The following is a 27,118-nucleotide window of genomic DNA, read 5'->3' as shown; positions in this document are numbered from 1 at the left end:
AGGGTGTACTTAACAGCTGGGTGAAGATCCTACTGAAATCCACTCTGAAAGCTTAAAAAATGTGCCAAAGCTCTGTTTGATGTCTGCAAAACTGCAGCTATCCCTGAGTGTGCTACAGACTCTGAAAGCACCTACTCACTGGCATGTTAATTCCTTCGGGATTTATTTCAGTGCCCCACAGATTTAGAGCCTCGTGGATCTGGACTGACAGAAGAGAAAGATGGCTCAGCAAACAGTGTGCCTTCAGCTGGCTGTGAGTTACTTCTGACCAGGTCTTCCCAAGCATTTGGGAAAATCCAGCAGGGATGTGTGAGGGGAAAGGCTGCAAGCACCAGTTTTGCATCTAAGTTGGGTATTTCTTAGGAGGTGTGCAAGGGCTTTTTGGTGCCTGCAGGTTGCCAGTGCTCCCCCAGGAGAGCTGTGCTGGGGGTGTCGCAGAGCAGAGGAACAGGAGGCGCTGGGACACCTGAGCTGAGGTGCCAGAGCCAGCAGCTGCCTGCTGGGAACGTGGGGAAGGTGCAGCTTCCACCCCTCAGATCCTGTATCAGGAAGCAACAATTACCTCACCCCGTTGTGTTTGGTTTGTAAAAACATCCTCAGAGCTTCAGAGAGTGCTGTTCTCTACCAGAGACTCTGTAATTCTGCGTGCTCCTTCAGTCCAAGCTCCATGCCTGCTGTTTGGATGCCTTTCAAAATAGTTTTAAGTTTCCTGACAGCAGCCTGTCCTTTGCCTTCTTGAAGTATTGTTCTGGTTGGTGACTGTGAAAAGTAACTCCCAAACTCATTCACAGAATTTCTCAGAATACTCTGAGTTGACAGGAAGTCACAAGGATCAATCTTAAGTGAATGACCCAGAGCTGGATCAAACCCAGAACCTTGGCATTATTAACACCATGCTCTGACCAACCGAGCCCATCTCAGGGCCAATTATTTCCCTTTGCAGATAATTACAAGCCACTTGCCAGTTCCTAGAGACCAGAAGATGCTGCCTAGTGATTCTGCACTTATTAGGATCCTACCTGTGCTTTGGCAGTCAATAGAGCAACTTCTATTTTGTCTTTTGTTGGTGATACAAACACCAAACATACAAAGTTGAATAGGAAATGTTACTGGAGGTCAAAAAGCCGGTGACAGGAGTGTGGTGTGACCATACACAGCTGCTCCCTGCGTGCAAGAACTGATTTCTACCACTATGTTCAGCACTCTGCTCGTCTCCCTTCTCCATGGCTGGACCTCTGCTTGTCTCAGCAGCTCCTCCCATTTCTTTCATGATCCCCAGTCCAAGCAGGTTTGCATTGTATTCATCACCAAATTCATTTAAATTTATCCAAGTTTAAATTTACATAGACCCTTTTCTACTGCAGCAGAACACCTAAGCAGGTGCATAATTTCAGCCAATTATGCCATTTTATTGGCATAACCCCAGTTTAATTTGAGTTTAGCTCCATTGTCTTGGTTGCAATCCTTACCTAAATAAGGTTACACTCCTTAAACACTTTGCTAAGTAAAGATTTCAGTACTACCCTTTTCAAATAGTTCACCCAAGTTCAGGTTATGGCTTACACAAGTTCATTTACAGCTTTACTCAAGATTGTGCTTTACAGGCCATTTTTCAGTTTCTGTAATATGTTTATACTGCATTCATTCCCATGATGATTTAATAGCATAAAATCATGGTTTGTGTGGGGCTTAGGCAAACTTCAGTGCTTCTCTTGGAAGTTCTCCCCTCTCTTCTATCAGGCAGGATCCCCTGGACTCTGCAGCAGGGTGGCCATGAGCAACATCACTGAATGCTTGCAGAAAGTCATCATAAATTAATACAGATTTTTAGCGGAGGAAAAAATGGGTAGGAGTAACATGTTTGTGTCTCTGAAAAAACAGATGCCATGAAGAGAGGTTACTGTCTGAATGTGTGTAACTCCAGGTTTCTGGATGATTTCCAGGAGACCAAATACAGTATTCCAAGGCACTCTAAGCTAAAATGGTTAAGCAACTTGACTGTGGGAATAAGCACACAATAAATTACATTTAAGAAGTGCAGATTGGGCACACAGCAGGCCAGCAAAGACAGACTAAAAATGCAATCCTGCTCATATCAGCATTAGCTGGACAGTGTGGCCAATATTAGTGAAATATTGCTCAGATCTTGATGGTTTGTCCATTTTTTAAATGTTTTTGTATTGGAAATGATATGGCTTTTCTAATTTTTAATGAATAATAACCAGTATTTTTAAGCAGTGCGTTAGTCTTCAATCACTTTTAGTCAGCAAAGTTTCTCATAAGCAGCAAGTGTGGGAATACAGCTTGGGAAAATCCCTGAAACTTGAAGTTTTGCCATGCTAACCTTGATGTGCTTCAGTGAACAAGGCCTGGGAGGGAGAGAGAGATGTATTGTTGAAATTGGATACCAAAAGTGCACAACTTCTGGACCCAAGGACATTTTGCAGAAAGCAGAAGATAAAGGAGCTAACAAAGACTCGGGATAGGTGTGTTGGAAGGTCCCTAGCTGGGAAAAAGATAATAAAAAGATGGAAAAATACAGACTAATTAAAATATCGATAAAATAATTCAATAACCAGTAGAGAATAGGATAATAATGGTGACGTAGCAGCATCAGCTGCTGTGTGTGTCAGCACAAGGGACTCGTGACCAAACCCCTTTGACAGCAGAGGGTATCACTGGGATAAAACCAAGATCAGCCATGGTCCCTGTGAGAGGAGCCAAACGTTCCTGAGCAGTGTCATTCACCCAGCACCGAGCCCGTTCTGGAAGGGGTTGCACAGTGACCCCTCCGAGCCACCCAGGGCGAGGTGTGATCCTGGTAATTAGCACAAGGTAAATGAAACCCTGACAGGAGCCCTTGCAAACAGCTCCAAGTGGTAATAGGACTTCAGCAGGACAAAGCAGCAGGTAGATTTTATTAAAATAACTCTCATTTCTCCCCCCTTCCCCACACTCACCTCTGCTCTTTTCAGCTGCATTTTAACTGAACAAGCAAGAAAACCCTGACTGAGCAAGTAGGTGCTGCCCTGGAAATTGCATATAGATGATTTAACAGGGGGATGAAAAATTGGAGCAAAAGCACCTTCCACCCTTTAACACTGCCCGAGGCTCAGTTTCTCTTTGAAAGGCTTGGCCATGGAGCAGAACTGCAGTACTTGGGGAGGAAATATCACCCAGCTTCTGTCAGAAACCAGAAACAGACACTAAATTATGTTGGATTTTGTTAAATGAGCTTTCTACTTTTGTTTTGGATTTTCTACCTCCACGGTGTAGAATCTTCGTGTCCAAAGCACATCAGAATGACCTTAAAGGTAATTAAGAGATGCAAAACCCAGTTTTGAGAGTGATTCTGTTTCGGCAGCCGTATATTTAAGGGATGACAGAACGCACCGACAGTGGGGGATTAAAAAGGAACCTTCTGTAGGTGAGATCTTTAATCCTACATGGCTCAGTGCTCCTGTTTTACCCCCTGAGCACTGGCTGGGGTTATGTGGCCATCACAGGCTGGGAATCACAGAGCTAATAAATGAGAGAGGTGGACATAGTTGCTAGGAAGATTGCTCATGGGGAAGGTGGGTAAGCAGGATTCCTGTTTTCCCAGTCAATATTATTTTAACAAAAGGCTTTGGCTCTTTGCTTCTCCCTCTATCGCTCTTTTTTTTTTTTTTTTTTTTTTTTTTTTTTTTTAAAGCCAATGCTTAATTGCAGTTTTTCCCTCATTACTGGAGCCTCTCCATGCAGCATCCCAGCTGTGTGTGAAGGGGTGCAGCTTTTTTGGGGGGACACATCGTGCTCCCCATCACAAGCAGCCCCTGCCCTCCCCAGGAGCCCCACAGGGGGCAAAGACCCTTCCTCTGGACACTCTCACAGGTATTTAGAAACAGATACTTCCTCTTGTTTTCAGAGAGCTTCCTCAATAGATTTCCACAGGAAAAGAGGGAAATCTGTATGAAAAACAGGAAGCAGTTCTCAGAAGCTTTCTGTAACCAGCACTAGGAGGAAGACTTAAAATAAGTGTGGTTGTTTGAAGCAGTAGGTGATACCAGTTGTGTCATCTTATGTAAAAACAGTGATTAAATTTAACATCATAGGGCTGCAGGAGAATTAAAAACCTCAGGTGTTTATAAAATATATTTGGTTTTTCATTGTAGTTGACAGTAGGTGACCAATACTGAAACTTATGTAACCAGGTTTTTACACCATATTTTCTATTTTCACTTTACTGCCCTGGGCAACACTCTGGAAAACTTCCCAGCTGTCTCAGTCTTGGATGGGATCCCAAACTTTCTAATGCTGATCCCATTCCTCTTGGCCCCAATATAAGACTTAATCTTTTCCCTTGGCTTTTTGACGTTCTGTAATGCAGTCTCAAATCCTGAGATTTATGCCTTAAAAGGGAAGACAGGTCAAGATAAAACCTGACAAAATCTGACACGCAGAAATATTTGTTAATTAAAACCTTCCAGAGGTTTTGCACTGATCCTTTCTGATCCATCTTCAAACTCCCACAAAGTTCCAAATATTATGGAGTTGTTCTGGATTTTACTGTGGGCACTGAAAAGGGAGGGGGAATTTGTAACTCTCCACCTTAAAAGCAGGTACAGTCACACTAGGAAAATGTTCCAGTTCATATCTGCTGCACTGGGAAGCTTCTTAGGCTGTGGAGTGTTAGGTAGGTGACACAGGCCCATCAAAAGTGGGGATACAGCATCTGGAATGACAATTTTGGGGGAGAAGCTTTTAAATTTGTAAATCCTTCAAAGGAAATTTGATGTTACTTTTACTGTCACTTTCTACATTTCATAAAGCCAAACATCAGAAAGAAGAAGATGGATTTGGCCTTTACAGTATGTTGTTTGCACTTGAGAACTTAGGGATAATATATTCTGTGCTTATTTCTGTAATACAGAAGATGGTAAAAAATGAAAGCAGAGGATGTGTCTGAGTTCCACTGCTAGCCTTTAGTAATTAGACACATTGTGTTTCCAGAGATATATGAAATAAAAGTTCAAAATCCTCACAATGCAAAAGCATCTGAAACGAAATCTCTTTTATCCACTCTACTCAGCTGGCAATGCTGCTGGTTTGATTTTTAAAGCCATACCAGCAGCAGCCCAGAATTTCATGGAAACACTTCATATTTTACTTTTTGAAGTCTCCATCAGAGCGAGTGCAGAAGGCTTTGGAGATCTGAGCGAGTCCCTTTGAGGTGAGAGCACAAACAGGAGTGATGTGCTACAGAGTTCTGGGCTCCTTTCAGCTCAGCCCCACAAGAAAGCCTGATGGGTTTGGTTTGCTGCTCCAGCTAAAACTGTTGGAAGCATTGGTGTTTGTCAAGAGACTGTTTCATCTGAGACTGAAAAAACAGCAGCAGGGCTTTGGAGTGAATGTAGATATTTCTTGGTTTTGTTTTCTTTAGATACTTTAAACAACTAAATGGGGAAAAAAAAATCAATACAGTCTGTGCAAAGTGCAATGTTGTTGCAGTGTTAAGCCTGAGATTTATCAGCAGAGCCCCCTTCTCCCTCCAAACCATCATTTATGGTCCTTTCAAATGCTCCTGATTGTTGTGAGTCCAAGGAATCAGTGCAGTCTTTTGCTGCAGGAATGTTTGCTGCCCTGTGATGTGCCAGGGGTTCAGTAACTGAGTGAGGCCCTAACAGTGCCCTGAGAGAGCATTTTCACCCCCTGCAGTGATCAGCCTGGCATGAACAGCTAAAGGTAGCACTTAACATGCTCTGCCTGCCTTTTGGATTGTAAATTCCTCGGAACAGGGCAGGAGTACATTAAACATCATATATCTGGAGGGTCATTAAGAAAAGCTGCTGGCAGTAAACTGAGCCAGCTGTAGGTTTATGTCCTCCAAGGATTAATGACAGCATCCCACGAGCATGCACGAGTCTGCTTTGCATTAGCAAAGGCTCATTGAGCTGCATTGATCCTGCCCAGAACTGAGGGAGTCAGACTAAATACTGCTTACTTTCAGGGCTCTCATCCTACCAGGAACAGAAGGGACCTTAGTTTCAGATGTGAGGGCCACTGTTAATGCTGGTTTGAGAAGTGACGGGCTCCAGATGTGACGAAGGGTCAAAGCCAGCAAAAAAACCCCAACTGCTGCATAAATTTGATTTTCTAGGGGAAGCATTTGTTTAAAATGCCAGATCGTCCCACATCTCCAGTTAAAACCCAAACACATCATTGGGAACAGAAAGAAAGGATATTCCACGTGCAGATCTGTTTCAGATGACTTTTCAACCACGTCATGCCCCAGTGCCTCAGGCAGCCTCCAGGTGTGACAGCAGAGATGGCAGAGAGCACCTTGTGATGAGAGTGCTGGCACCTGCTGCAAGAATTGTCCTTCAAACACACAGAGTCATGGGAATTTAGCCCCTTGGTCCATAGCAGTGTAGAGACACAATGTCCAAGTTCCCAATATCCCCTAAACCCACTGTTCACTTCAGCCCCTAGAAAGGCCATGCAGGATCAAAGGTTACCCCAGAGCGTATCAGCGATGTTTGGGATGGTTCCCTGAGTCTGCCCTTCCTCGGTAACCCAGCAGAACCATCACATCTCAAATTCTGGGGTCTGTTACTTCTGCAAGAACTCTATTTGTTCCCAAAACCAGGCCAGAGAGTCCACAGGGCTGGTGCTGCTCTCGTTGACTTCTCATGTCACTACATTATTGCAGAAGAAAATGTAGAAACATCTCAACATCCACGAGATGCCAGCCTGAAAGATATTTACTGTGCAATCACTACAAGGGATTCAGTGCCTGCAACTCTCCTCAGGTTTTAGGTTTTGCCTGTTTAGTTTTAAATAATAATTACGGTGATTGTATTGCCTCTGGCAGGTGCATCTTTCATGGAGCCTTTGGGTTTCCTCACTTCCCGGGGCTGATGGAGATGTGAGACCTCCTTGCTCTTCTACTGCCCGAGGGCTGCGGGTGCCAGCAGCACCTGGGGGTGATTGGCACCTCTCCAAACTATCCCTGATGTTCCCCAAGAGATTCTCTAAACTCTATAAAAGCTGCTGAAATCAAAGTAACATCATTTCGAGGCAACACATTTGCCTTCTCTTCTACAAGATGTATAAAACCCAAACCAAACCTTACAATCCTCCAGTGCAGACCCCAGGCTGCCTTCAGACCCATCTCAGCTTGTGCAGGGGGTCATTTCCTGAGCAGTCACTCTGGAATTCACATTTAGGTTGCTTTAATTAAATTCTTTTTCATTCCCTGTGGGTCTGTGCCCACTTGGGAAGTGCTCTAAGGATTGATTTTAGCATCATACATAAAACCTACCAAAAACACACATAAGCCTTAGTGGAGCAGCACGTGCAGTTACGTATTTGTACTTATTTGCCAGCATAGCATCAGTAACAATGGGAACAAGTTCCTTCAGTTAAAAGCTCAAAACAGCCCACAAAGGAAAATTTCTCCTGTCCCCTGGTGGGGATTAGATCTGCAACTTTGAAATCTGATAGAATGTGGTTTATTTTTAAAAATTGCATTTCCTGAAGAGGAAAACTACGATGCCAAGTTTACAAACCTGCTGAGTTCTTCTTGTAGAATAGTTTGGTTTGAAGGGACAGACAGCCATCAACTAGTCCAAGTGTAACTCTTCTAAATCAGTGTTTGCTTTTTAAGTTGTCTGTATTTGATATTCATGATGGAGTTCTCCAGACTTCATAGCACACAGCCTTCCCCAAGACATGCATTGATGTGAAGAGATTTTAAATGAGATTTTTCTGAATAATCTAACCAGATAATTTCATCATGCTCCTTTATCATATAGACATTTATCTAGGACTAAAATATTCAGGATACAGCCTGTGTTTTGTATCTTTGGTTCCGGCAAGGACAGTGTAACCTCTGTAAAAATAGATTTCTGAAATCACAAACTTGAATGTCAGGTTCAAAATATTCCCAAGTCCCCGGCCAGGGTTGGACAGCACAAAGTAAGATGACCCATTACACAAAGCTCCTTTCTCATTTTGCCATGTAAAGCATCGTGGTTGTTCTGGTGACATGGGTGGTTACAATGACTGAAATAAGTCTGACAGTACAGTTTGAGTGGTTGCAGAATATGTACCAATAAAAGGCACTGCTGTGGCAGCAGTGGCACTGCTGCAATTCCAGCTCCTTGTGCTCCCAAGCAGTGCTGGTGGGGGAAGGTTGGAATGAGTGCTCTGCTCCTGTTGAAGTGGATGATGCTGAGTGTGCTCTGTGGTCAATAACTCCTTTGGTGTCATCTGCTTAAGCTTTGTGTTTTACAGCACAGCTCTCCTGTCTGGTTCTTCCCCACTTGTGGAGTCAGGCTATTCTTATATCCTTGGAGGGGTTTTAAAGGAAAAGAGGATTCCCCGTTAATACTTCATTCCTTTTTTCAATGAGATATAATGTTGTATTTTTACCTCAGGACTACCTGGACTAGAAATGAGACAAATCCCTCCTTCCAGGGTTATTCAACACCATTTTCTCTCCCTGACAGTCCCAACAGGGTGTGAGAAACCAAGTTAAACTTGCCTTTATGTGCAGAGAGAGGTGAGGCACTCGGCTATGCCTCACACCTGGTGAATGATAGCACACAGATTATTGAGCAGAATCTTTAATATTGGATATTTATGCACATATCAAGCAGCTTGGAGTGAAGTGAGCAAACGTGCACAGAGAAATACCAGTGCTGTCTGTGCCAGCCAGCTGCAAACAGCATGAGGCCCAAATGAATGGAAATATTAAAGCACATATTCTATTTCTGATAAACACACAGTGTTCTGAAAATGCTCTGCTTGCCCCCAGATCTGTCTGTGTCGAGAACCTCTGGGCCAACACTCTTACAAATGATCTTTTTCAATTATGTGGGGAAATATTTGCTGTGCCAGCATGTCAGAAACACTAAGCCTAGCTTTTCAGATTAAATTTTGCTGTAGGCACGAAGGGCTGAAAAGGCTCCCTGCAATATTGGTGTGGCTGTCTCTCACACAAAGGCTGACATCTCCATTGAATGGCCTCTGCTGGTTCCCAGCCCAGCAGGGAGCTCCTGGGCTCTGAATGGAAATTAAATAAGTGATTGGAGACTGGACAATAGGCATCTGCCAGGACACGGCCAGAAAGGGAAAGCCTGACCTAAAGGCAGGGACTTGTGCAGGGTTTTGTCACACCAGATTTGGGCTGGACTCTTCAGCCACCTAATCCTGTATCCTACTCTTTATGTCCCAGAAGGAGAAGCTTGTGAGGGGTGTGCAAGAAATCCTGTGAGAGGTTGCTGTGAGGGGAAGTTTGGGCTCAAGCTGAGAGTCAGAGATTTCCCCAAACTTGAGCTAATACTTACCACTGTAGCTCAGAAATTCTCCTTACCAGAGGAACAGTTAATCCATTTTAAATCCTGCTAATCTGCAGGTATCAGTGGTATTTGTACATCTGAATGAGAGGGGGTGGTTACAAAAGAATTGAACAGCATCTCTAAGCTTGTAGGTCATCTTCAAGGTGATTGTAGGAGCAGTAACTGATGTGGGGAATAGCTGCCTTCTTCTGGGGTCATTAAAATAGCTTTTCAGAAGGGGAAATTGATGTGAAGGGACAACATCCAAAGCTGAGGTCTGAAGTGAGTCAGGGCTCAGCTCAGAGCAGGGGTCCTCTGAGATTACAGGTGTGAGGTGAGCCTGATTCTCAGAGCTGTGACCTTGGATTCCTGCAGATGAAGCCAAGGTGATGTTAGACACTCAAACTCTTATTTGTCATTTCACATATTTTAAAGGCTCAAAGGCAATACCTATAGATCCATTTCCCCTGCTCTTCATGTGTCTGGTGCATCGTTAGTCCTCCCCTGGCCTTTTACTGCAGTATTGCAGTGATTTCCATGGTGACTCAGGTGGAGATGTCAACTTTCTATTTAATACCTGCTAAGTGGGTTTTTTAATGATATTTTAGTTGCTTGTTTAATCTGTGTGACCTTTCCTCAAGCTCAGCACGGTGCTGGAAGGTGCTCCAAGCTAGTGGGACCCACTGGGTGAGAGTCACTTTGGTTTCTGTGTGCTTTGAACCTGCCTCCTGCTTTCATGCCCTGGCTCACAGTTCCTGTGCTGAGAGACTGAACAATTCTTCCCTATTCATCTTCTGGATGAAAATTTTACAGACCCATTTCACACCTCTCCTCAGCTCTCTCTCTTCCACATCTGCAAGTGGCTAAAATCATTTCCACGCCTTTTTTTTTCCACACTTCTTGCCTTTTCTAGGCCTCTTCCAGTTTAATTGGTTTAGGTGAAAGGATCATGAATTTCTTTGTTCTGATACAGGTGTTCTGTGAAGGTGCATAATTATTTTCTTTGTATTGTTCTCTATTCCCTTTGTAATACCTTTGAATATTTTATTTGCTTTGCTCCCTGCAACTTAATAACTGAACAGACACATTTCCTAGAGTTATAAAGCTCAAAGATATAATTCTTCAGCAGTTGTAATAAGCTCTGAGTTTATCACTGTATCTGTTGCACTGAAGCTGAAAGTGTTGTTTGGGGTTGGTTTTGGTATTTTTGCCCCCCAAATGAATCTGATTTCATTTATGTGGTACCTGCCACCATCCCATCACTCAGTGTCCTAAGACCATTCTGCAGTTCTTCACAGCTGATCCTGGTTTTTCACATCTTGACTAATTGAGCAATTTAAAAATCTTTATTTCCAGTATTATTTCACCTAAAAATAAAATTGTAATCACAATATTGTAGTCTTCCTTACCATGTGATATAAAGCAGATTTCTCCAACTAAAATACAGCCCAAACAAAACATGTTTCCAGACTACCAGTCATGGTTGAAATTAGGGTAAAGTCAAAGTTCCATACCCAGCTCACCCTCGATGGCAATTCTGATCCGAAACCAAGCTTTGTGATTCAAATGCACTTTTAGTGGAGACATGAATCAATTTACCGAGCTGGAACTTCACTGAGTTTAGCTCCAGAGATTAGTTCAGACTCACCTCTGAACGATGGTCTCTTCTGCAGTGTTTAATGAGAGAGAAACAATCTGATATGTCCTGGGGTTTAACATCAGACAGGGTACAGCTTTTTAAGCACAAACTAATCTTTTAAAGTATAAAACCTGTAATTCATTTACAATGCATTTCACCCACTAAGTACATTACCAGTGTGTGCAGTATGCATTTGTTTGATCGAGGAGGGAGGGGAAGCCCTTTAAATTTAAGGATGCACAGTCTAAGCTTTTTTACACCTGTTTTGTAGCACTCACCTCTGACCTGGCACTTTTTTGTTATTATATTCTGGGCCAGATCACGGGTTTACAGTTTCACTTAAAAAGTAATGGAAAAAATAAAGCATTTTTGTAAAGCTTGGCAAGGCAGCATGTGTTCCCAGGGTCCTGGGAGGACTTTTGTCACTGAAGAGTCGCTTCATTCTAAGCTTGGTTAAAAGGCAAACCAAAATTCAAAAGCATTGGTTTGCTTAACTTCACCAAAAATAATAAACCCCTGGAGTGAACTCGGGTCTCTGCATGTTGAGCTGACGGATGGTTCATAAACCTGCCTTTAAAAACACTGCCGTTCCTGATTTTCCTTCTGTACCTCAGCAGCTCTCCCAGCTCGCATTCACCTTGCCCATTGTGAGCTGTTACAACACAGGACCCGGTTAAACTTCGCCATTCCTGTGCCAGCATTTAAACTTTGCTTTGAGCCTTTCTGCAGCTGCCCGAGGAGATTGGGGTGCCCAGGACAAGGACACGCCGTGCTGCTGCTGCTGCTGCTGCTGCTGGCGCGGAGCGCAGGCGGCATCCGCACCTGGCTGCTCGTGTTCTCCACGCCCGAGCTTTCCCGGCAGGATCGGGGCTGGAAGCAGGAGGGGCTGTGTGTGCAGCAGCACACACAAGGGAGGGAAGCCGAGCTGAGCTGTGCCGGCCCGGCCCCGTCCCGTCCCCGCGCCCCGCCTTTGCCCTGCGCAGCTCCAGCGCTCGCCCGCACGCTTTGGTTTGAGCTCCCGTTCCCCGGGTCAGAAAAAGGCTGGCGAGGCAGGAAGGGTGAAAGAAGGTGATGCTTTGACAGCTCCTTTTTCATGGTAACGAGCAGAACTGCTCCTTCTCCCCCCTCTGCTCTCCACGGCCTTTTCTTTCTTTAGAGAAGGGAAGAATTCAGCTCAGCCTTCCAGGCACTGACCAGATAAGCGGGAGGGCTCGGGGTGTCTTTGTGGGCTCTGCCCGTGGAGTCATTGCTTTGTTTAGGGGTTATTTGCTGTTTGTTTCCTGCATATGATGACAGGTAAATGTGGAGGAATAGAATTAAAGGTTTGGCTTGAGCACATGAGACAGCAAACCGTCAATTACTTCCCGGTGATTGCTGCTCCGTGCGTCATGTTCGCTCAGGAAACACAGATCCATCAATTTAGCTGGTCCATGGGAACCTGCCACAGGAAAGCTCCCTCTGCTTGGAAGGGGAAGAAATAATTGCTGCCTTTCTAGCATTAATAATTTTCTGTTCTAAAAACAACATCATTTTGATATAGAGGTAATTTGGATTATAAGCAAGGTGCACCCTACCTAGGAGAAAATACTTGTTTGATGCAAGACATTGCTGCTTGCAGAAGCAGGGCCTTAACTGGTAAGGCTGGAGAACTGCAATTTAAACATAAATTACTTTTAATACTTCAAAACAAGTGCCAAGCCTTAGGGACTGACAGTTCCTCAAATTTCTAAACAGTACAGGTCTAAACTCTCAGGATCTTAGATCCTTAATGATGGGTATTTGATGTGAAATCAAAGCTTAGATCATTCATATCCCACATAGTGTTTACTTTAAAAGCTTTATACTTATTTAATTTTCAAGTTTCCTGTGTTTAAATGCATTTGAAGCATCCTTTGGAAACTGTAAATCATGATGAACAAAGATCCCCAAACCAAAGAGAGCAAAGCAGGCAGGGAACAAGGAGAGAGGGAGGAAAGCAGCGAGTGTGAGATTGACAGCACAGGAACAAACCTGGTGTATAATTCTGCTGCAGAGAGATTAATCACAGCTTTTCTGAGAGATACCAATCCCTGGCTGCACTGAAAGGTCTATTGTTCAAAGTCAGTGCATTTACCCAGGAATATCCTGCCAGTGGTGGGAATATTTCACAGCTGGAAGACTTCTGAAAAACCTGTCACATCCCAGCCAGGGCTCCGGCAGCAGAGACACAGTTTTACTGACAAAATAAACTAAGAACGTTCTTTTTCTTGATTTTCTTATTCTTTTCTTCTCTGCTGACAGAGACAGCATTGGAAATTAAGCAGAGCCAAGCCATGTACATTCATTAATGGAAACACAGACCTTTCACACTAAGGACCAGCTTCTCTCCTAACTTTTGCTTATAACAGTTTGAATATTTTCCTTTTTTGTTTGGTTGAATTAGAAATCTGAGCAAAAAATAATTTGCAACTAAGGAAACTGCCTCTTCAACACGAAAGCCAAGTGAAGTATTTAATTTTATTTCCTTTTTGTATCTTAAAGTGGTAGTTTGAGATTTGATTTATTAATGTCATTCAGTAGTGACAGGGGGGCTCATGGGTGACAACAGAGTGATGCCCCACAAAACTCAGGTGTACCCTTGCTGGAAATGCCACCTTTGCCTGTTTGCCACCCTTCCAAGCACAGAAATGGGTAGCAAAACCTCCTCTTCTGCAATTTTCACAAGCATTGGCTTTGCTCTAATTGCTCCTATTTCTGCCTCGTAATTTTGTGCCAAGCAGTGCCCCTTAGACCTACCAGCTCCAGGAGAGTGAAAACACTGTACTCAGAGCTTGGCTTAAACCTGACAGTGCTGTGCTTCAAACTTGGCTGCCCTCACCCTGGGCAGCCCCAGATACTTTTCTGTTGTGCGATCTCATGCCAAGGACGTGTGATGGGGTCAAGTACAGAGAGCAAAAGCAGAGCAGATGTGCAGTGAGTCCCAGATATTTCAGTGTTATGATTAATGGGACACCATGAACCCTCCCTGAAACACTCTGCTGTGAGCAGAGGCTCTGCACAAAACAAAGCACAGGGCCTGATTTTTATTCTGGAGATTTATTGAAAGGTTTGGGGTCTTTCCTCTGAAATCTGACTCCCAACACTCGGCACCTCTGTTCTTGAAAGGGATGATGTGTGGCCTGATGGCAATTAGCACTCCAAGCTCAGGCAGCCTTCAGAGAATATTTTTCTCCTCAAACAAGGAGGGACTGCAACCCACAGTCAATCACAGCCTCCACACCTTATTTTTCAAGTGGTTTAAGAACAATGCTGTGGAGGCTGAAATTCTTTGTTCCACAGAAGTAACTTCCTAATGATGCCTTGTTGCTCAAAGCTTACAGTTGGCATTTATTGGAAGATTTCTTTTTTAATAAAGTACATTCCTATGTGGAATGGTGAGCAGAACACAGGCAGATGCTGGGATACAGATACCTGCAATAATGGTTAAGCTTCAGACCACGCTTTATGTTTTCAATCTCTGAAGTTGAGCTGCAGCTTTGTGATCCCTTAAGGCCACACATACCTATTCATTTTTATCAGAATTTGCCAAATTTTCAGATGGGTGTTATGAAAAGCTACAAATATGTATACAAATTCCTTTTTTTTTTTTTTTCAAAGGTGAGGAATGGTCTCTGAACTAAAGCCAGTCTCTTGATGCATTTTACAACTTTCAGGTTGCTTGACTTGATAGGTTTCACATCTGAAACTGTGAAAATACCATAGAATTAGAGTGTGGTTTGGGTTGGAAGGACCTTAAAGTTAATCTTTAGATGGTCTTAAAGTTCCCCTGCCACAGGGGAGGTGGAACTGGGTATCCCTGGATATCTCTTTTCTGTAATAAAGAACTGAAGCAGATACATTGACCAGCTCCTCTTCCCACCCTCCTTCCCCCCACAGCCTCAGTCTGTTTTGAATTTCCAGTTTGGGATTACCTCAGGACACAAATCTGTAAGACCAGATCCATGTAATCCAAGCTTTACTTATAGTGCAGGGCATCCTTTTCTAGCTTTCTTCTCTGGTTTGAGGACATCACTTTCCTTGGGATGTGACTGCAGTTTCCCTTAGTTTTTTCAGGGGCTGCAGTTCAGAATAACTGAGGTTCAGATTCCCAGGCAAATCCAGAGAATCGTGCTGAGTGTCACAAAAAGGACACCCCCAGCCAGGCATGAGACAGGCAAATATCAGTGAGGATTTTAATCATGCTGCTAATCAGGCAGATGAGACACTGATAAAGTTGAAAGGACGCCCAGGAGAATGAAGGGAAGGGAACAGCACAGCAAACATGGGCAGAGATTCAGCAGGAGTCCCAAACAGAACAAATATTTGCAGGGCTGCTGAGTAATTGTCTCGTGTCACTGGAAGTACAGGAGTTGCCTGTACTGTATTTCCTCCCATCAGTGACATTTATCAGCTCAGCCCCAGCCTCCTCAGAGCCCAGGCAGGTTTAGAGGCTGGGTGCCTCAGCCCTGGCAGTGTCCTGAGGAACACGAGGGTATTTACAATCTTTCCATCTTGGCTGGGCTGTCCTGAGGATGGGGTTTAAGAACTCAGCTTGTGGGTCTGCAAGTTCCCAGGGAAGCCATGGAGTTAATTAATTTACTTTGCAGGTATTTTCCCAGGTTTCCAGGTAACTCTGTTACTGTAACACAGAGGAGCTTTTTGAGAGTTGAAGTGAAGGATGAAGTGGAATGGTTGCATGTGCATCTATCACCTCTTTCTCGGGGTGGACGACTCTGTTAACACCTGGTTGAAGCAGGATGCTGAAGGAGAACACCTCACTTTCAAATCAAATGACAAGTTTGAGTGGACAGGTCCTTCATGATTCCATGCTTTTTTTCCTGCACATCAATTTAAAGGGTTTTTTGTTGAATTTCGGGTTTGGTTTGGCTTTTTTTAAGCATAACATCTACAAGTTTCCCTCAAACATTTCTAGGGTGACTTCACTCATTTTGTTACATCATTGTCTGTTTTGGGATGTTTTCAAGAGATAAAGCCTCCTCCCCTGCAGATCACTAATCCTTCTGTATTCTGAGATCAGGCTATTTTAGCAAAACAAATTAGTTTAATCTCTTTGAAAATCTGGGTTTTCAGCATCTATATTACAAATTACCTTGTCTGTTTTGTATTCTGAAGGAAAGTGAGATAGGAGCAAAGAGTAATTAATCCCTTCTTACTGCTTTAGTAGAATTTCTCCTCTCCTCCTTTTCATGAAGTAATTTTCAAGTTTTATGAAGAAAATAATGCATAAAATCTCTTCCCTTTTATTCCTTCAGCAGAATAAAAAGCTTAAAAGAACGGAGAATCCTCTGCTTGTGCCTAAGTGTAGGTGATCAGCACTGTTAGATTTTCAAAGTAACTCATGTGAATTGACACAAAAATAACATACACTAAACCCACCCGAGATATGGGTGGTTTATTTGTTTTAATTTCATCTCTGGAGGGGCTCAGTGGAGTAATGAAGTACTTCATACAAAATTTGTGTGCAAGTGCCTGACTGAAGCACTTGTCAGTACCCAGGTCCTCTCAGGATCTTGCCCCTGGTAGTTTTAATTCAGATTTTTGCCAGTCTTAGACATACAGGGAGTATAGAAGCCCCAAGTTCCAGCCACAGGTTACACTTTGAGGTTATATATTATTAATTTGTCTGATAAAACTGACCTGAAGAAAAGGTGAATTTCAAAAATCCTGCTGGCTCTTCAAAGCATCTGTTAGGGGAGGTTTGGCCAACTGGCACGGGGCAGCCAGGTCCTGTCAGGGGCAAGCTGTGCCCATTGGGCACAAGGTGCCTGGGATGCAAGGGCCACACAGCCAGTGCTGGATAGGGACAGGTGCTGCAGCCCAGAAAGCCAGAGGGGTGTAGCTGAGGGCTGGTTATGATCCAGGACCACGTCTGGTGCTGGTTCTTGCAGTAACCACAAACCAGTGGCTCTGGAATGGGAGCTCTGCTGTCTGAGGGTCACAGCCTCTGATGGGGACTCCAGTCTTTGGGTTTGAAAGGGGTAGGGGAGGAATTTTTTTCTTTAAAGTTATGTTTGTGTATGAAATCAGTCTTTCTGCTTGGGGGTCATAAGATAAGCCAGGTAATAAGATTGTGCAGTAAGAGAGTCTAGTACTGGGAAAGTCAGAGCAGGCGGATGAAGGAGGGAGGTGCACAGCTGTCACCAAGCTGCTGCCTGAATTTCCAGGCACTAATTCAGGGAAGAAAAGCTGCAGAAACCCTGACTGCACATCCTCTTGGGAAAAAAACCGAATCCCTCTGGTGTAGGAGGGGTTAGCATGATTCAAATCGTGCACAGGAGGGCGGAGGAGGCAGCTGTGAAAGGCAGCTGCTCTCTGGGTATGGGAGGACAGAACCGACTCCTCAGCCTTGGGCTGTGGCTTTGTCAGTGCTGCAGCAGGGCTTGCAGGGCACTCTCATCCTCCATCCCCAGGAGGGGATGTGCTGGGGGCTGCTGAGGGACAGCTCCAGCAGGGCCAGCAAACGGAGCAGGACGGGGCTGTCCCTGTGTGTGGCACTGCCATGGTGCTCCTGCTGCTCCACTCCCTGCACAGCAAACACGGGCAGCCAGATGAAAGGGGGATTTAGTGAGAAGCCAGGGAAAGCCTCCCAAGAATAAACACTGTGTAAGTAAAAGCCCAGGAAAAAGGCCAGGGAAGTGGCTACACTTCCATTGTCAAAGCACACAGGTTCCTTGGGGATAAATGAACTTGCAGTTATGTGAACGGATTTGAAGGTTTTGCTATTATCATGGGAAGTTTTGAAAGACTCTTGTGTTTGAAATAAAAGTAGCTCTTCCACAGAAAGAGGTGCTATACATTTTCTACAATGCCAAATTAATGTATTTAAATTGCTCTGTACAGTTCTCTCTACCATAAATAACAATACCCTCCACTATCCCTTCTTGTGAAATCAAAATGCTCCTTTAAAGTGTTCCCAATGAGAGTAATCTGATTTGCTTGCTTAGCTTACGGTTCTTCTATGGCTAAAGACCCACAAGTAGTTTAAACTTCATATGATGGGAATATATTCACCTGCTACTGCTAACTTCTTCAAAAACATGAGGCTCTGTGGTTTTTGGCAGAGTTCTTTGTAATAAAAAACTTCTCACACTCCTTAGCAGAAAACAGTATCAGCTACAGCAAAGTTAGAAAATGAAATGTGATGACATCAGTTCATCCAGAAGAATCTGAGTGCTTTTGCAGATGAGCCTCTGCAATTAATATTTCATTTCACTCTCTGTGAGCTCAGTTCCCTGAGTGCCCTCATTCCTACTGATTGACATCAGTCCCTGCTCCCTGTCTTTACCACCTGCAGGTCTGTCCAGCCTTCGGTGTGGTCCAGCACACACACACCCACAGCTCCCACTCAAATTTTGTGCCATCTGGAACAAATTGCCAAGAGGTCCCTCACCTCACAACAGCAAGGAGCTGGTATTGATGACAGTAGTCAAGCAGAAATTGTCCAGATTTTCTTTATTGTCTAATTTTTAAAGTAGAAAACAGTTCTAGGGTGCCTAAATATAAAACATTACCATTCTGACTGGAAATAACCTACTACAGACACCTTCTTTTGTGCATTAGTGTTTCCTTCCTAGGGCTTTTTATTCTTCACTTAATGGAGCTGATCCTGTACTTGTTTGGAGTATTTCAATATTTCCTTCCTGTTCTTGGATTATTGATTTGGACCTGTTTGGTCCATCTTGTTGTATTTTACAGAGTGAATGATAACCTGAGGAATTATTGAAAAGATCAGGGCACTGTCTCCTGAAAGAGAAGAAAAACTGAACTGCTTCCAGTATAGGATAACCTAAAGCATAACTTCTTAGACAAACTGACACTGATGAAATAAATAAATGGAGAAAATGATGCTAGAGGCCTCAATCTTCATATTTACAGGAGAATACGAGGGGCTGAAACAAGCCTCTCTGCATTCCATGCCAGAAGGATTCTTACTCATTAACACATATCCATGCTGATGGATAATTAAGTAATTTGGGAGACAGACCATGCATATGGGAAGCATTTTTGGTATTTTATGACTCCCTTCACTGACCTATGTAATTACTGTGCTGCTGATTAATGCAGCAACATAAACCCTCTGTGAACATTCTCTATTATGAAGTTTATTTCGATTCTAGATGACCTTTCTTTTTATTTGTTACACTGGGATCAAAAAAAAAATCATTGTTAAATTGTTCTGTTCCCTCCAGTGCTAAGAGAAAAAGAATATTATTAAGTAATCAATTTCTAAGCCACCTCCAGTGTAGTACAGAAAACAGAGCCAACTTATATTTGGCAAGAACAATTCATGTCAAACCAATCTAATCTCCTTTTCTGACAGGGCAAATGGGTCAATGGATAAAAAGAAGCAGTAGATGTGACATTTTTACTGTAGTAACATTTTAATGTGTGGTATTTTTACAAACAATACTTAGAAATCATAGGACGATATTAGAATACATGAATGGTGTCACCTTGTGCTGGAGCAAAACTTAGTGGGGAAAAAAAAGGGAGTTTAGGGAATAGTGGTTAATGATTTGTCCTCTGGGAATAACTCCCTGGGCAGCACTGCAGAAAAATGGGACTTGCTCGACTTCCTAAACTCTCCTGTAATCAGGCACTGGGAATGAGACACTTTTTATATAATACCAGTGATAAATACATAATTTCTTGTGATGTCTTTTTCCTCTGAACTCAAGCTTTTCAGTAAGGAATTTATTGAAATTTACAGCTGACTCACTAACTTGACAGGGATTAAAAAATAAAAGCTGAAAGATAGTCCAGATGTCTCATGGGGAGGAAAGGGGACAGAAACCTGACACACTCATTAGAGCAGGAAGATTTGGATGTGCACCTGAAGACAAGAACTATGAACTGTTTGGTCAACTAGGCTGGGTTAGGAACCTAACGGTGTGACAGGAACATTTCAAACCCTGGCACAGGAACCTGTGCACTCAGAAGAATTTCATGTGTAAGTCATACAGATTCACAGGAATATGAATCTGGAAGATGAAATCAGGAACAGGTGATTATAATTACACACTCCAATTTAGGACAACATTTAATCACTTGCAGGTACTTAAACACTTTCCTGAATAAATGCAAACTGTGTTGTTTCCTGCATTAGGGATTATAACTTAAGGTCATGGTTGTAATTCCAGATCTAAATGAGAGCAAGCAGGTATCAGATGGAGGTCTAGAAGAGGGATTTAGATGCTGAAAGAGCTTTTAAAGTCTGAACCTAAAAGAAGAAATCATTTCCTTTATAAATGTGAAACTATAAACAGGAGCAGTGTGTAAAGCTCATAGATCAGACTCACTCTTGAAGATGATCCTCTCTGGAAGAAATTTGACTTCAGCTGGAGGAAACCTGGGGCTCACCAAGCCACTTAAGGTGAATTCTTGGGAGACATATCTGCAGTTGTTAATGCCTTCTGCAGAACACCCAAATCCCCCCCATTTCTCTCCACCACTACCTTGCAGCACTAGCTCTTGCCAAACCCAGATCCTGCTCACAAACTCTGTGTGGCACCTGGCAAGGGAGAAAACTGCTCACTGGAGTAGTGACTGAAACACAGGCTGCCTTGAACTAACAGGACAAGTGACACCCTTGCCAAGTGACAGTCAGAACCCGCTGGGGTCCCAGCTGTCCCTCCCTCTCCACACCTCAGCCAACCCATCTCTTCCCCTCACCAAGCACTCCCAGCACCTCACCTGAGCTACAGCCATGGATGTGGACTCCTGCACATCAGGAAAAGGTGAATTTCCCTGAGCAGGAGGAGTTTGTGCTGCCTTAGCACCAGTGTGAGCAAGCAAAGGGAGGGACAAGCTGGGACAGCCCAGGCTGTGTGGGGCAGAGCCAGCCATGCTGCTGCTGAACCCTTTCCCCACCCTAACACACAGCTCTGCACTGCTGATTCACTATTTTCTGCCAGTTTGGGCACCTTGGTGCCACCCCGGGGAATGTGTGGAATGATGGCATTCCATATGCTGTGGAATATGACCACAGGCATGCAAGTCACAGTTACCATTATGCATCTCTAAGTTAAACTGTTTACACCAAGAGCTGTTTTACGTGGATGGGGAGTGGGAGGTGCTTTATGGCCAACAGGGAATCTCAAAGCCAGTGGGGCTAAAAAAGGGGTGTAGTTCCCAAATGGTCAGTTCAGCACCATTCCTGAGCTTGACAGTCACTCTAAATTAGCATGCAATTTAAAAATAAGTATTACACATGAAGGTTATCTCACAAGGAACATGTAATTTACATTTTGAACTCACAGTCTTTGTTTTGATGTAACCCGTAAAGTTGCTGCTCTGCGAGGCCAGTGGACATTCCTTACTGCCTTTAACTCATTCACCTCTACCTGTTTCCAGGTGATCTTTTTTATCCTTCATCATATTTTGGAAAAGCAATTCCACAGGACAAGAGCTCATAGTAAATCTCTGGTGCTCGTGCCAAGGAGGACATGATAGACCTGACCAGTTGTGGGATCCCTTTTAGCACCAGGAGTTGTATCATTCATCCAGAGACCCCTGACAGTCATCTCAAACATTACGTGCCCTCACGGTGCTTTTTAAATCCTATAGATGTTTAAATAAATGTTTTTATCTTCTTTGATCTTCTGCAACCATGCAAGTATTAACATACACAATGCTCACAGAAAGACACTGGATAAAATGGTTATTTTTAGAATTTCCTCACTTCATAAAACAGTACAATAGCTATGATGCCACAAATAACTCACTATGAATTCTTCTTATAAGCAAACAGAGGAAGTGTAAGTTTAGGAAGAGACAAGGAGTTCAGAAGAGGCAATTTATTAAAATACTAGATTTAGTAGTGTAAGTAAAAATATATCTATAAATACTGGTTTTGCTTTGGGTCAGTGAGAATATAAACTAGATTTTATCCCACAGGTCAGTCTTAAACTTGGGCAGAAATGCCTAACACTTAATAACCATCTATGAGTCCAAGTTTCATTTGAGATAAAAAGCAACAAAGGCAGTGAACTATTAAATTCATGACCAGCTTTCTGGCTTCTGGAAAGATTTGTTTATGCTGTTACAAAAGCAGGGTTTAGTTGAGTAATGTATTCCTTGTTTGAGATTCCCACTATATTATTTTGTGGGTTTAGGAACACTTCAGCTTCTCTCTTTTCAGTATTACCTATTCTGCCAGTGAGGAAGCAATGAAGTCACAGCAGAGTTTAAAACCACTGGCCAGAAGTTGTCCTTGTGTGCTTTTCCCCAGTTCCTAGGACATGCTGAAGAGCTTTTTAAGAAATGGAGTGTCAGCCATCTGATTGCAGCTGGCTTGGGATGGGACCTAATGACCAGGAAATGCAGTGAAAAAAATAAGTGTGTTGGAAATGGTTTCTGAAGGACTGTCAGGAATTTGTTTTGGGGCTTTCTGGAAGCATTGCCACGTTGAGTTCTGTTGCTGTGTGTTTGAGGAGTAACTTCAGCTCTCTGTAGATCACCACCCTTACTTGGCCTACCTTCCACTGAATGCTCCCAGTTCTCTTAGGGATAGGGATCCATAAGAGGAAACCCAATAAAATGGACAAGCAGCTTCTAATTTCCCTCTGGCTAGATTTTACAAGATGTATTTGGAGACGTTTAATAAGCCACAACCAGAGATTCTCAAACTGACTTGTGTCCCAACACTGTGACTTTATAGGCGCTTTTTGATGGACTCCAACCTACCTGTAGTGCTGCAGTTGTGATTCCAGCTGCTGAATGTATATTTGCAGATGTGGCACCTCGTTAGCTTTCTCTTCCAGCTCCTTCACTTTGCCAAGACTGTTGAGGACGGCGTGTCTGGCCTCTTCCACCTTCCTCCTCATCTCCGCCTGCTCCCTCTTCAGGTTACGGTTGCAGTCTTCCAGGCTGACCAGAGCTTCCTGAGAGCTCTTCAGCTCCCTCTCCAGCTCCTGATTGAACTTGATTGCTTCTTCAATCTGCCCATCCCTGGAGCTCCGGATGAGCTCCATTTCCTTCAGGACACTTTGGAGGCACTTGGTCTGGGAGTGGTTCTGTGTTAATGGTCTCCTACTCCCTATGAAACAGGTTCCCTCCTCTTTATGGCTGGCATGGCTCTTCCGCAGTCCCACCTGTAATGACCAGGAGCAGAAAGCAGGGAGAAATTGATGGGTTTTAAAGCAACTGACATTTTAATAAAGACTGAAAATGGCTGGATTGTGCTTTGCTGGGGATTTTTTTAATCACATACAGTTGATCAGCAGCTAAAGCTACTTGACCTTTGCCAAACACAGAGACAATGAAAAAAATCTCTGGAAAGTAGTTTTTAATACCTAGCTATACATTTAGTTTTCAAACTACTCGCTATTATGTTATTGCACAAGTTTCTGTATAGCTTTAATGTCATTACTATGGTCTGCACTCAGAAGTCAAGTAGTGTGCTGAAAAAGATATTTCCCATGAAGTTGTGTTCAGAAGAAGAGAGCAGGGAGCAGCTGGGGGGTGTTCTGGAGCTCTCCTCTTTGTCCTTTTGATTCTTCCTGGGGCCTCAGACTCATGACTTCACGTTTGCTTCAGATTTCCTTTCCCTTTTCAGATGAAAATGGTAAAAGTGGCTTTGACCTGCCATGATGGATGTTGTGAAGAGGAGCAGCCAGCTAACACAAGTGGCAGTGTCACACACGGAGCAGTTCTGTGAGTCCTGTGTTAGTATCAAATCAGACCTGATCAGACCTGCCAGAACAACTGGTCCATGCTGCCCTTCACTGCTCTGCCTGTTCCATGCTATTTCATGCCAGAGTAATTTAACTGCTGTTAAATGTGTATGTGTTTCACTCGAGCCAGTACAGCAGAACCAGCAGAAACCAGCTCCAGAATTAATGGGGCTCTGCAGAGAAGCCCAAGACTGTTCATCAGCCTGCTCACAGAACTGGCTCCCACTCTGAAATCTTGTGACCATGCTCGGAAGAAAATGTACTTCTAAGGTTTCTGAGGCACTTATGACTGAGGCACTGTACGTGCTTGTACAGGTGAGACTCCAGAAGTTCTTTCCCACTTCAGGAAAAACCCTGCAGTGGTGCATATCCAGTATATAGTATCAGCACATCCTGGCTGAAAGTGCAATAGAAGCAGCAGCATTGTACACTTGGGTTTGTTAAGCTGAACTCCCCTACACTTTTAACAGAGTGCTCATCAGCCTATCCCATAGCTACATACAATGGCACACTGGTGAAGATACGTTTCTCCTTAAAGCCTCCCTGTAACTAAACTTTGCTAAAAGTTAATGCCGAGGATGAACGAGCAACTTCGGTCTCAGTCAGGAGGTGGAGGGGTTTTTAACACTGACTTTCCGAGAGCAGCATCTTTCCTGAAGCACTCGGGGCCACCCGAGCCGCCTCCGGGAGGCCGGTGCAGAAGCCGCCCCGGACTCACCTGCAGCGCCAGGCAGCGCGCGTCGCTGCTCTGCAGGGCGGCCCGCATGTCCTCCACCAGCTCCCGCAGGCTGCCGTTCTCCTCCTCCAGCTTGGCGATGCGGTCCTCGGCCTGCTCCAGCGCCACGATCTCCTCGTAGCACTCTCGGGAGCAGGGCCCCGGCGGCCGCCGCTCGGCGCTGCCCGCGGCTCCGCGGCCGGCGGGGTCGGCGCGGCGGCGGCGGCGGGGGCTGCGCAGGCGGATCTGGGTCTCGATGTGCTCGCTCTCCCGGCCCAGCGGCAGCCGCGGCCCCGCGCGGGTGCTGAAGTGGCCGCAGAGCCGCGCGTGGAACTGGCGGAAGGTGAGCTCGGCCGAGAGCCCGTCCCACAGCCCCGCGCACTCCTCGGGGTCCGCCGCCTCCTCCAGCCCCAGCACCTGGCACAGCGTGCGGAAGTCCTCGCCGGGGATGCGGCCCGCCCCGGCGCAGTCCAGGTGGTGGAAGATCTCCTGCAGGTACTGGTCCAGGCCGGTGGCCAGCACGACGATCTCGTTCTCCACGCCGCGGTCCAGCCCGTAGTGGTAGGCGAGGGCGCTGACCAGCCACTGCGTGCGCCGGGCCGGCCGCCCGTAGGGGTCCCAGCCCTCAGGCGGCTCCATCGCGCCCGCCCGTCCCGCGGCGCTGCCCGACCATCCCGAGCGCCCGCCCGCCCCAGCGCTCGGCCCCGGCCCCGGCCCGCGGCGGGGCGCGATGGGATGGGCGGGACGGGCGGGGCGGGGCCGGCGCTGCCCCGCCGCTGCCCCGGCGCTGCTCCAGCGCTGCTCGCGGAGCGCCCGGCTCGCCCCGCAGCGGAGTCGCGATCCCCTTTGTCCGTCAGGAAAAGGGATTCAGGCAAAGCGGGCAGGTGCCACCCTGCTTGGTTTGTCTGCCAAGCCTGCGCCCCAAGTTTGTTTCTGATTTCTTAAGTAATTTCTCCCTGCCTCGTCTTTAACAGCAGCAAGACAATAGCATCGCACAATCCAGTTTGACAAGTAAGGTTTGTGAACAAGTGAGTGCTTCCACTAAATTAAAAACCCAATGTGCCTGAAAGCCGACCTTCTGTTCGCTCAGGCTTCCTTACCTCTGTAGATGAGGTGACTTTATGGTGTAGGTATGTGGGTTTTAAATTGTCTGTGACAGAGATGAGTAAGTGCTAAACCTGTTCAAATGCTGAGCTGCCCAAAGCAGTGATTTTAGTCTCTCTTTGGCTGGGGAGTAGGACCGGCGTTGTTGAACGCAGGGAGCAGCACGAGCAGGGCTCCTCCAGCAGCAGGGACACACCACGAGCCATAGGGGACTGTGGCACCAGAGGGGACCGTGGCACCAGCCGTGCCCAAGGTCTGAACAGGGTGGCAAAGTCATGTGGTGCTAAGAGGCTGCATTAACAGCCCAGGCAAGGCATGGGCCAGGTCTGGGGACCATCCAAGAAGTCCTGTCTGGAGTAAATCATTCTAAGATTCTCTCTAGGACAAAAAAAGGAGAAAACCAATCCAGCTGATACTTGAGGAAAGAGAATTCAAGTTCATTTGAAACACTGGTTAATACAAGGTTGGGTTTCTTTTGAGTGAACTGACGCTAATAAATGTTTGCTCACATGTGGTGGGGTTTCTCTGCAAATAGGCTTTGATGATTCATCTGATCACATTCGGTTTTGCTCTTTAAGATAAATTGAGCACCTGCGTAGCTATTGTTGAGGAATGGAGACTTGTTTGTAGCTTAGTATTTTCTCAGGATGAGCCCTACATTTTAGCACAGGAGGAAGGTAAGGGAAAGGTTTAAAAACTTTCCTGAAGTGACACACTTTCAGAGGAGCCTGCAGAGGAGAAGTCCTCTCAGCCACTGCCAGGGCTCTTTGCCTCCTCTGCAGGCTCAGTATTCTGGGAGTTCCATAGCCTCAGCTGCCACAGTATTTCCTCAGAATATTTCTTGCTGTGCAGTACACAGGAAGAATATTCTGTGCTAGATTGTACTCTGGGCTTTGAGGTAAATCTCAGTAATTCTGGTGATTTTCGTGTCCAGATGAACTTTTTTTAGATAGTAAGGAAAAGGGAAGAGGTGCCATCGAAAATTAATTGCTCAAAATTTGAGTGGCCCAACCACACTAAAAAATAAAGTCTAAACTGAAGATTTTTTTTATTTTTTTTCTGCTTACAGGTGGGGTAAAACATGCAATGCTATTGCAAAAAAAGTTCTTTGATGAGATTTAGCCAGCACTCAGCTGCATGAAAATCAAAGCAGCAAAGGATGAGACAAGGCATGGAAAGAGTCTTCAGCCCTTCCTGTTGTAGGTACAACAGTATGAAAACTTACTCTGGCTGGTACCCACAGGTAATACATAGTATTTGTAGAGAAGAGCAGATGCCCCAAGCTGTTGGTGGCCCAAGCCCTGTTCTGGCTGGTCCAGTTTCAGTCCTAGCTGGAGGACCAGGGCGGCTGGCTCGGGAGGGGAGGAGGTGGGGGGATCTCGGAGGGCTTCTGCTTCACAGCTGGGCTGGGGGGGAGTGGGGGAGGCAGAGAGTGCTGGCGCTCTGCTTTTCTGGATGACTGCGGCTGCTGCTGAGGCCATGTCTGAGAGCTGTCAAAACGGGCTGTCCTTGGGCTCCCTGGACGCGAGGGAGAGTCGGGCCTTCCTGGCTGGGACGCTGGAGCTGGAGCAGGGCGACTGTGGAGAGAGGAGGTGTCTGAGGCCCCCAGCTGCACCTGGCACAC

The 27,118-nt window shown here is 45.1% G+C and overlaps 1 protein-coding gene across 3 annotated transcripts in view; it reads right to left on the bottom strand.

Annotated features, from left to right (window-relative positions):
- EFCC1 (EF-hand and coiled-coil domain containing 1) overlaps positions 1 to 25,098 on the bottom strand; it is a 41,834-nt gene extending 16,736 nt beyond the window's left edge. For all 3 annotated transcript variants that reach the window (XM_042026685.1, XM_042026686.1, XM_042026687.1), the window contains exons 1-2: positions 24,394 to 25,098; positions 22,687 to 23,093 (exon numbers count right to left, since the gene is read on the bottom strand). In XM_042026685.1, the coding sequence (XP_041882619.1) occupies positions 22,687 to 23,093; positions 24,394 to 25,029 (1,043 nt within the window). In that variant the 5' untranslated portion in view covers positions 25,030 to 25,098. The remainder of the gene's footprint in view (positions 1 to 22,686; positions 23,094 to 24,393) is intronic.
- Positions 25,099 to 27,118: the final 2,020 nt, after the last annotated feature.

Source organism: Corvus kubaryi, unplaced genomic scaffold (assembly GCF_017639235.1).
Source record: "Corvus kubaryi isolate FWS band 111438036 unplaced genomic scaffold, C.kubaryi_AGA036_p1.0 37285, whole genome shotgun sequence".
Lineage (NCBI taxonomy): Eukaryota > Metazoa > Chordata > Aves > Passeriformes > Corvidae > Corvus > Corvus kubaryi.
This window is presented reverse-complemented; position numbering and strand designations above follow the sequence as displayed.